This window comes from Ascaphus truei, chromosome 22, assembly GCF_040206685.1.
Source record: "Ascaphus truei isolate aAscTru1 chromosome 22, aAscTru1.hap1, whole genome shotgun sequence".
In the NCBI taxonomy this organism is placed as follows: Eukaryota; Metazoa; Chordata; class Amphibia; order Anura; family Ascaphidae; genus Ascaphus; species Ascaphus truei.
The window spans coordinates 18,478,179-18,489,565 of NC_134504.1; the positions used below are offsets into that span (position 1 = coordinate 18,478,179).

Here is an 11,387-nt window from a genome sequence, read left to right on the forward strand (position 1 = left end):
AGCTTAAAGGATTCATATCCATCTCCCCCAGAAGCCGGTATATATGTTTATGTCATGTAGCCCCCAAGCATCCTTAAAGTCTTACAACACATGATTTTATTCATCTTTAGCATCTGGGGTTGCCATGGTAACCTTTAGACAGCAACGGGCTCTGCAGAGAGCTCCATTTTAACTTTGTGGACAAACCCCCACTAAAATGTCACGTTTAGCTCAAGAGGTTGAAAGATGGAGAACGATTTGTAAAAGTATGTTAGTAGTCTGCCTGAAAAGTTGTATACTAGCAACACGTCTGAATGATCGTTTCCTATAAGGCGTTTCTAGAAGGTAGGAATGTGGTTAAGTTTCTCTCTCCTTCTTATGAAGTAGTTACAGACATGCATCACTTCTTAGCAAATGTTCTCACAAAACACACACAAGCCTATTTCCTCCTGTTTGGCTTCTGCTAAAGAATAATCAAATGCATACAGGAAGCAGAATGCAAACTACAGACAAACCCAAATATTTAGGATTACTTTATTGGTCGGACTGATTGCTATTAATTAGATTTCTTTTAAAAAGATGGCTCTAAAAACACACAGCAATTTTATAGAGGGAACAAAAAGTGGTCCTGTATACGCACTTTGCAATGTATCGCAAGGGCCACTAACAGGTCGGGTTTTCAGCACAGGTGGGTCAGTCATTCTGACAGGGCCACCAGTGCTGAAGCAGGGATATCCTGAAACCCTGACCTGTTGGTGGCCCTTGAGGACTGGAGTTGGCCAACCCTGATGTATAGCAAATCTAACATCTAGTTATTGATCTATTCGTGGGTAGGAATAATGCAAATCCAGAATCCGGTACTCAAAAGACCACACAAACAAATAATACAGTGGTGATAGTCCAGTTCAATCTTTACACATATATGCAGCAGCGATCATACGAGTCCATAAACGTATAGCGCAGCGTTGTATCCACATGCGAAGGTATGCGAGTTTATATGCAAGCCAAATCCCACTCACAAAGGCGGGAGATAGTCGCAGGTGTCCCGCAAGGGCAGAACTACCAACGCCGTCAATCCACACCAGATATGGAGGTGGTAAGAAGGCAAAACAACAGTCTTAAGCTACGGCCCCGGTGTTGGCTGCTGCACAAACACCTGGCAGCACGCGCACAGCTTCAAATGGCGATCTGCGGTCTGTAGGGAGCGATGGGAGGCGCGGCACGGCCATGACGGGGGGGGGGGGGGGGGGAGAAACAATGCACAGCAGCTCAAAAAGCACTGCACCAAGAACATTAATACTTCTAATTCAGAGATAGACCAACAACATTTTAACAAGAGCTTACCTACAGTCTGACATCAATGAAAAAGGGGGGGGGGGGAGAAATCATTGAATTATAAGAATTTGAGGACTATGCATGTTGGCAAATGCTCCAGAGGGTGCTCCTATGCCAACAAACTGCATAAGAGCAGCATTCTAATTCTAAACCGCTCATTGCTGGGAACCCGTTGTTGAAATGTGAACGTAGCAGCCTCACTCACACATACTACCGCCCTCACTCAGCCAATCACTTCAATCTGTGGCTGAGCTGCAAGAGATTGCAACGGTGGCGTGGCCATGATGTCACCCGGCTGGTTCACTCTCATTGGCTGAACCGCCCGATGGGGCGCAGCTTGTACTGGGGACCTAACCTTAGAACTGAAGCACAATAATGTTGAAGAACTCATTTTTAAACTCCTCCTCCTACTGGGGGGGAATTGTAACAAGACATCTCAAACATCAGCAAAAGTAGAAGTCATTTTAAAATATTAAACTTGCGTTTAAAAATAAAGAATGTTCCACAACTATTCACATTGGCAGTGGTTGACAAATCACCAAAAAATCTACTCGCCACACAAAAAAATCTACTCGCCACCTAGTACCAAACATGTACTGCTTGGGCCAATATTTACTCGCCCGGGGGTTAAATCCACTCGCCCGGGGCGAGCAAATGTATAGGTTTGTCGAACACTGCACATTGGTATTAAAAGCAGCTTTGCATGTTTTAATAGATAAGACTGGGCTTACGTCCTGGGCCCAGTATTCAGTAATAGTCCTGCAGTGTTAACCAAATAAAATAAGGAATACGTATGACAGATCAATACTCGCTTGTATCCTGCATGTTGTAGAAAGAATTGACCATATAAACCAATATAGTTGTTTTTGATATTCCATCTTTGGAATGGAAAGATTTCTATGCATCTTTTTCGGTTGCTGAATGCGTATCTGTTCAACCACACAAGGCCTTCCAACGAGAAGACAGAGACCAACAGAAGTCAAGGTTTTACATTTCATTTAGAACCAATTCACGGACTCTAACAAATAAATTCCCCTGAAATTAATGTATCGTCAGCACTGTTATTATTCAACACATACCCATACCCAGCAAGGTCAATCTCTACACAAATCCATCTTTACAGAGATCTACTTTCATGGATCAAAATTGAATAAAGCGCATTGCCGATTAGGAAAATCCTGCAAAAAATATATACATACTAGCTGAGAGACCCGGCGTTGCCCGGGATGTAATGTTCCCGTTCCTCTCTCTCCTCCCCCCTCTCTCTGTTTGTCCCCCATTCACATCAATCCAGTCCCCCCCCTCCCTCCCTCCTTTACAGCTTCATGTAGCGTGTGTGCGTCAGTCACTGTGTGTTTGGTCGCGCGTCAGTGAGTCTGAGGCAGAAACACAAACACACACACAGACTGACTGACGCACACACAGTCAGTGTGTGCCTCAGTCAGTGTGTGCGTGCGTCAGTCAGGCTTTGTGTGCGCGTCAGTCAGTGTGTGCGTGCGTGCGGCAGTCAGTCAGTGTGTGCGCGCGGGGCGTCAAAGGCAGGGGGGGGCGTCAAAGGGAGGGGGGGGGCGTCAAAGGGAGGGGGGGGGGCGTCAAAGGGAGGGGGGGGGGCGTCAAAGGGAGGGGGGGGCGTCAAAGGGAGGGGGGGGCGTCAAAGGGAGGGGGGGGGGGCGTCAAAGGGAGGGGGGGCGTCAAAGGGAGGGGGGGGGCGTCAAAGGGAGGGGGGGGCGTCAAAGGGAGGGGGGGGCGTCAAAGGGAGGGGGGGGCGTCAAAGGGAGGGGGGGGCGTCAAAGGGAGGGGGGGGGGCGTCAAAGGGAGGGGGGGGCGTCAAAGGGAGGGGGGGGGCGTCAAAGGGAGGGGGGGGGCGTCAAAGGGAGGGGGGGGGCGTCAAAGGGAGGGGGGGGCGTCAAAGGGAGAGGGGGGGGGCGTCAAAGGGAGAGGGGGGGGCGTCAAAGGGAGGGGGCGTCAAAGGGAGGGGGGGGGCGTCAAAGGGAGGGGGGGGGCGCCTCAAAGGCATGGATTCCTCCCCCTGCATTTCCTGCAGTGGACAGGAGGGGGGGGGCAGTGGACAGGAGGGGGGGGGGCAGTGGACAGGAGGGGGGGGCAGTGGACAGGAGGGGGGGGCAGTGGACAGGAGGGGGGGGCAGTGGACAGGAGGGGGGGGCAGTGGACAGGAGGGGGGGGCAGTGGACAGGAGGGGGGGGGGCAGTGGACAGGAGGGGGGGGGCAGTGGACAGGAGGGAGGGGGCAGTGGACAGGAGGGGGGGGCAGTGGACAGGAGGGGGGGGCAGTGGACAGGAGGGGGGGCAGTGGACAGGAGGGGGGGGCAGTGGACAGGAGGGGGGGCAGTGGACAGGAGGGGGGGGGCAGTGGACAGGAGGGGGGGGCAGTGGACAGGAGGGGGGACAGGAGGGGGGACGCAGTGGACAGGAGGGGGGACGCAGTGGACAGGAGGGGGGGGCAGTGGACAGGAGGGGGGGGCAGTGGACAGGAGGGGGGGGCAGTGGATAGGAGGGGGGGGCAGTGGACAGTGACACACACACACACACACACACACACACACACACACACACACACACACACACACCTCAGTTGATGCGCCCTTTCTCAGTTCCGTTTGGCGCCGGAGGTGGGGAGCGACACCTACCTGTACTTCCGGGCGCCGCCACCGTCTGACTCGGCGCCGCGAGGGAGGAAGGGGGTCCGCCATCTTACGCGCCGCGTGGCAGCTGCGGGAAGCGAGATGATTTGGAGCGGGGAGAGGTGATTTGGAGCGGGGAGAGGTGATTTGGAGCGGGGAGAGGTGATTTGGAGCGGGGAGAGGTGATGCCGCTGGGGAGGGGGAAGAGGTGATGCCGCTGGGGAGGGGGAAGAGGTGATGCCGCTGGGGAGGGGGAAGAGGTGATGCCGCTGGGGAGGGGGAAGAGGTGATGCCGCTGGGGAGGGGGAAAAGGTGATTTGGAGAGGGGAGAGAGGTGTGTGTGTGTGTGTGTGTGTGTGTGTGTGTGTGTTTTATTTATTTTTTTGGACCTTTGGCCCGTCACTCCGCCTCAGGCCAATGAGAGGTGTGGGGGGCGGGCCAAGGGGGTGGTGTGAGTGTGTGAGGCCAATGAGAGGTGTGCGGGGGCGGGCGGGCCAAGGGACCAATGAGATTGCCGCTAGGGACACCGGACATCCAGCAGGCAGGCATGCATGCATGCAGGCAGGCAGGCAAACATACAGTGCTTTCACTAATATAGTATAAGATATCGTGTTTGAAGACCGGTTACTAGATTATTTAACAGGAAGCAACACCTTTTAACAGACAGTTTTCATGAAAATGTGCAAACTACCATGAACACATTGGTTGAAAAACAAAAACGTTTGATCTTGGTGCACAGGGGAAAGAAAGCCCAGCGCTTCACACCTACACGTCATTGATAATAGTTTCAGGAATTTATATGCTCCTAGCAAAAGCAATGCATATTTTATAATTAGAGAATGGCAAAACCAAGTGCGAAATAACCTTCCATTTCAAAACCAGGTGTCACGCGCTATATCTAATTATTTAAAGCTTTTCTGTTATCATTTGTTAGTTCCAATTGTTTTTATGATTTTACATGCTTTAAATGGTGATATTTTAGCACTTCTTGCTAAATAGAGTCTCCCCCGTCCCCCAATAATTTGGTTAAAAACAAAAACAAATTTGTATTATTTTGTCAATACATTTCTTTTATAGAACCAAAACCACGTTCAATGCAAAAACATGAATACTTTCGACCAAAATACGAGCAAAAAGGTGCCCTCCCAAAATATACACACTGGAATAGGGCACGCTTATAATTCAGTAAGTCTCCACCCTGCATTAGGCTGCGGCCCCAGTGTTACCTGCAGCACACGCGTCTGGCGGCGTACGCACAGTTGAAAGCAGCGTTGTGCGGTCTTTAGGGGAGCGCTGGGATGCGCTAGAGGGCGGGGCCGTGATGGGGCATATTTGCCCTTCCACTGGCGTGGGATTTTCTAAGGGGGGGAGAGGGGGGGTCGGTTGCAGAGCCCCTGCACTTTTCCCCCCAGGCATGTAAATTAAATGCATGGGGAGGCGCGAGGCCTCTGCAACTTCACTTACCTGCTCTCAGCTGGCTCTTCACCATGACAATGCGGCGTCAAATGGCAACACGTCACATGACATTGTGACATCATATGACACGTGGAGCCAGAGAGCAGGTAAGGGGGGGGGGGGGGCATTGGCAAGGGGGAGCGCGAACTTAAAATTTTGCGCACCCCTGGCTTAATTTATCTACCAATAGAATTGATAGAAGCGAGGTGGAAAGCTTCTTTTGTTACCGGAGAACAATACAATCTGTCTGAACTCCTATAAATCTGAGATTTCACAATGTAACAAGATGTGGTTTTAACCGCACGTAAGCAATGGAAATGTTCCTCTTTTTTTACCTATGGGATTTGGACAAAATGAAGGAACAACTATTTCGTGGGTCATATGGAACGCCGAGACCACCTTAGTGCAGAACGGGGGTGCAGGTTGCATAACTATTTCATCTCCGCGAACCCTGAAAATAGGGTGTTTTACAAGACTAGGCCTGCAAATCCACAATTCTTCTAGTTCTGCCGGTTTCAATCAAATGTCAACATGGACGTGACCGTGGACGTGTCGACATGGACCGTGTGGGGGGGGGGGGGGGAAGAGGGGAGGCGGTGTTAGATGGAAGGAGTCTTTTTAAACGGCTTTGGCAAAGGTGGTTTGTGTGTACTATCATGGAGGGCGATGGAGAAAAATAATTGCAAATGCATAGAAGGTATCAAGAGATTTATTTGCAAAATAGCACTCATTTTGGCCCTATCAAGTTGAACACCTTTAAGTGTAAAGGTGCTCAATGTTCAAATGCACTTTATTTTGCATGAGGGCAGAAACAAAATTATCTTACCAACTGAAATTCTCTGCGCCTGTCATAAGCATTCTGTATGCCAGTGTCTGCCCATAATGCCTTTATCGATCTTAGATGCATTAAGAACACATGCGTCTCCACCATTCCCTGAGCCACCATGGCTGACCGCGTGTCAAACGCCATCATTACTTCACCGTGCTTCTTGTTTGTCGGATCACCCCAAGGAATGTGAAGTTTCTCTCGCGCATCCACAAGGACTCTTATACCTAGGGGGTGGGGGGGAAAGAAAAAGAAATATTAATATATTGCTTGTATTGGACATTCAGATGGCAGCATCGTGAGCTTTAGGCTAAGGCCCCGCTCCCAGAGTCAGCGCGCCCGCACTGCAGACAGGCGGGGCGCTGACATACACAGACCGCGATATGCGGTCTGTAGGGAGCGGGAGGTGGGTGGGAGTGGGAGGATTGACAGGGGGGGGCGTGGCTTGAGCGGAGGGACCCGCTACTCTCCCCCCCCTCCCTCCACGGCTCGGGCTGGAGCTGCTGATTGAAGGAAGCAACACACACACACGCAGGCACACACACACACACACACACACACACACACACACAGACAGGCAGAGGCAGGCACTCACGCACACACAGACACTCACACTGCTGTCACTCCACACACCTCCCCGCTCCCCGAAGCCTCTCCTCCTCCCGAAGCCTCCCCTCCCCATTGGCTCACAGCCACACCACGTGACGCGTCAACGCTAGGGATCACCATTTTCTTGTGTCCCATAGCGGCTGACGCGCCACAGCGTGTAGTAAGCTGTGCCGCCAGGGGGGACCGGGACCGGCTCGGGAGGATTCCCCTGCTGGTGGGGAACTCGCGTGTGGTCGCCCGTGCCACCGAGCGCAGCGGGACCGAGGCCTTAGGAATAAGAAGAGATGCTACTTTCATAGCATTAACCAAAGAATTACGTAAAGGACCAGAACGCATAAGGCAGAGACACTATTTTGCATTTTACCTAGAAATGTGAAGGCGCCAATGTGGCTTTATATATAGTACTTTCCTACAGCTCATGCAATTTGCATATAAACCACACACATTCAATTAAACGCAACAGAAATTAGCTTTCACAACCGGCTTACACATACTACATCTACACTAGGGGTTTATTTGATATACGATGACGTGGCTGATAGAAATTTTCGGCCAAAGTTCCCCATTCGCCCACTTTGGTGGAAATATAATAGGTCCATTTCAGTGTTTATTATACACATTTACTATTCATTTTCCTAAGTAACAAGGAATGGAGGAGTAATGTATAAAACTAAAAATTGTGGATACTTCAATATGGATGCCATTGTGTGTTATAACGAAGCCATGAATTTCTGCTCCTTTCCTTTGCCAAGCATGGCAACCGTAATCGTCCTTCACAAAAGCAGTTTACATCATATTTATTCTTGAAGAATTTGTTGTTCGGTTCAGACGTTGGCTTTACTACACTAACCAATTCAGCTTTAACATTTACCAAATCAGAATGACGTAGCCTGTCTACATAAACCAGTTTACAAGTAAATAACCTGGCAACCACCAATATGGACATCAGGTTCACAATAAATGCTGGGGACGGGGGAGAAACTAAATCACATTGGTTGCTTCTACTTTTAAGATTTGAATCCAGTGGTCATATGGGAGCTGGGCATCAATCATTTTACATGACCATGCTTCGCCTTTCTAGGAGATGTAAAAGCAATACTAGACATTTACCGCTTTACCACCCATACCTACAGCAAAGCAGCGCTCACAGGCAACATGTAGGTGAATTAACAGGGCATAGGATTCAGCTGGGAAATTACAGTCAATGTTACAAGGCCACTTATTTAAAATGATCGGACCAAACTCTTGCATCTCAGAAGCCTTAAAGCTGCAGATCAAGCAATATCCTACATGTATTTTTATAAATAAATCAGTTCTGTACAATGAGTAAATACTTGTAGCATTTTTTTTAAAACTCTGAATGACATTTTTAATGTAACAAGCATTTTTTTATAGCAACCATTTGCAAAGTCACACCCCCTTCCTCTGAAACAGGCTCTCGCACACCCCATTTTGAGCCCTGCCCTCTCTCTAGCAGTGCACCAATTGTATCTAGTGACTGCCTGGTCACATGATCTTCCCCACAGAATGTTGCATCTTTGGTCCTCTCCTGCTGCACTGAGCCATTTAGTGAACCCCCGAGCCAAATCTTTAATCGATTGCTCACAGGAGAACGGATCGATCTGCAACTAAGATAATTGTAGGGATAGTAGTGTTGCACATATAAGGGGTGCGGGGGTGGGTGGGGCTTTGAGGGGGCGACAGCTTGGACTGCTGCTTTAAAGTACCTTGAGGTGAAGGGACAGCGTATGAAACCTCAAAACCAGACTTATCGCACTTCCGACCATCAACGCTTCATAGCCCCGGTTTGTGTTATACAACACCTGCTACATCTAATACAGCGGTGCGCAAACTGGGGGGCGCGGGCTGTTGCAGAGGTCCGGCGCTCTTCCCCAGGCATTTAAATTAAATGCCTGGGTGATCGCGTGAGTCCCCTGCAACCCTCTACTTACCGTGATTCAGGCGCTCTGTGACGCGGCGCCATGGCAACGCGGTGTCAAATGACGCTGCGGGGTCATGTGACGTGACTGTTGTCACGTGAACTTGGAGCGTCATTTGACGCAGCTACCATGTAGGAGGGGGCGCAAGCTCCCGAGCAGGCAGACAGGGGGACGCAGCAGGAAAAGTTTGCGCTCCCCTGATCTAATGCACTGAATAACCAATCTGCAAAAGAGATGCAATAAATCCCTGCCCTGAAGAGCATCCAATCATTTTTGTTCCCGAGGCATGAAAGCAAAATGAATTGTCCAAATTACCAATGTATCATTCCTCTTCCATTTCGGTGACAGGTCAACACAGGCACATTTCTATATTGTATTATAGCAACAACTCCCCATGTCACGTTTTTTTTGTGCATTTCTGTTCAAGTTAATGAATTTATTATTATTTGTTTTAAATGCCAATACATTTCTTACCAAAGGGCAATAACAAACTGGTTAGAAATCATTGACCAGAGTTCCAGGGTCTCTTCCAAATGAAAATGGCCAAGACCGGCAAGCCAATCAGCGCGGGGAACGCACAGACTTATGTTCCTCCTCAGTGACTGGCTTGTGGGGGCCAGGAAACACGTGTGGACAAGGATTCCTACAGAAATTAAGTGTTATTTGTAAAGAGGAAGCATCAGTTCACCTCCGGGGATGCCCCTATACTGTAATACCAAGTTAAGATCTTGCTTTAAGATTTTTTTTCTGTGACTCAATTTGAGCCCCACTAGCCAGCGGGCTAAAGAAATCTGGCTCTTCGATTGACAACTTTTGCCTGCTTGACACCATCAAAAATAATAAAAGCAGCTGGTTCATAATGAAGGTTGGAAAACAAAAATGGATGCTTTTATCTTTTGCTGAGTGGCAAGTTAGACAGATACGATTCCAAAGATGGTCAAAATCAAGGCCACAAGAGTGCAACCATGAAGATTCGCAGTTGCTGCATGTACATGAACTCCTTACCTCGTCTCCGGCATCAAATGATGCCGCTTCACCGAAGACAAGGTAAGGGAAGTTGCAGAGGCCTCATGCTCCCAGCATTTAATTGGCCTTGGGGAAGAGTGTGGGGCCTCTGCAACCGCTGCATGAAAATCTTGCCCTCGCCCCCCCGCCCCCCGGGGCGCGCCCGCCAGTTTGCGCACCCGTGCTGTAGAGGGTGGTGTAAGATGAAAGGCCAAGTAATAACACGATAGGACAAGATGCCAGGATAAAATATTGTCTGGAGGTCACGGTTGCCTGACCACAGCGGTTTGTCAATTTGATTGTCAACCCATATAGTACACGAACAGGCAACACCCAACACAATGCAAGAGGAGACACGACAAGGGGAAATAACACCCAGGAGGAAAAAGGAGTGCATTTGCAAACTAGTGACTGCCCAGCCATTGTCACTTGACAGCTCCCAAGGAGTTAGGTTACATGTGTAAAAAAAATGGCATCCATCATAACCTCACCTAAAAAAAAAATTGGGGACTTATGTTAAGTCACTTAATTGAAAGTTAATTTGACTTATGGGAACTGTAATAAGAGTAGGTGATGCATAGAAATTGTATGGGGCAAGATAAGCACAGTCATTCATTTAACAGTATTAAAAAAAAATATCACATGATTAGGACTAAGAGGCAATGTGTGACAAGGCAGGCAAAAGAATGAAAAGGATGAGATGCTTGTCAGTGGGATTTTAAGCAACTGAGGCTGTATTACCACAGAAAAGTTCCCTCAATTTGGGGGGGGAAAAGCTCTTGAACATGGGCTCCCTGTCTCCACTAGCTGTGCCTTGGGCATTTCTAGCTGGAACTCAAACCTGTCGCAGACATCACTCACTCCTGGTCAATACATCAGGGGTGCTGACGAGGTTTAGGAAGAAAGAAGCAATGTTTGGAAATTGGGGAGAAAACGAGATAACAGGGTAGAACACTTTCCCAGTGCACACAGTGGTAACACACGTAGTAGAGTGGGGGCGATGTATGGGACAGAAAGAATCTGCTATATGTACAGCAATCATTTCTAGCTATGAGTTGCCACCCCCTTTAAAGTTAACGTAACCAACTAATGTACACAAAATTCAACACTCACTGTGCATTTGGAAAAGTGATTTAAACTAAAGATATGTTTCATGTTAAAATATCTTGGAGAGAAAACATCAATAGTTACCAATCAAACTAAAAAGAATAAGAATTTGACTTAAAATACAGAAAGTGTGACTGAAGGAGGCTCGAGTTGCGCTGACAGCACACACACCTTTTTCACATCACCTAGATCAGGGGTGCACAAACTTCTCCCTGCTATCGCACCCCCTCCCCCCCCCCACCGAGGCAAATTAAATCATGTTGCCACGGCAATGCGACATCACGCGACCCCTGCGGGGTTGCAATGGTGACGGATCGCTGGAAAGTTACAGTAAGTAAAGTTAGAGGTGTTGCGCGATCCCCGGCCTCTAACCACAGTGCCTCCCCCAATAAAATGTCACACCGCCCAGGGCACACACCCCTGACCTAGATCGCTGATTCCCTACAGGGGGTTAAATAACCCTTAAGTTCTGAGGAGTCTCCAAAGAAAG

The 11,387-nt window shown here is 49.0% G+C and overlaps 1 protein-coding gene across 1 annotated transcript in view; it reads right to left on the reverse strand.

Annotated features, from left to right (window-relative positions):
* Positions 1-11,387, reverse strand: part of GNA13 (G protein subunit alpha 13) — a 30,646-nt gene that overhangs the window by 15,285 nt on the left and 3,974 nt on the right. The window contains exon 2 of the mRNA XM_075580103.1: positions 6,237-6,463. Within this exon, the coding sequence (XP_075436218.1) occupies positions 6,237-6,463 (227 nt within the window). The remainder of the gene's footprint in view (positions 1-6,236; positions 6,464-11,387) is intronic.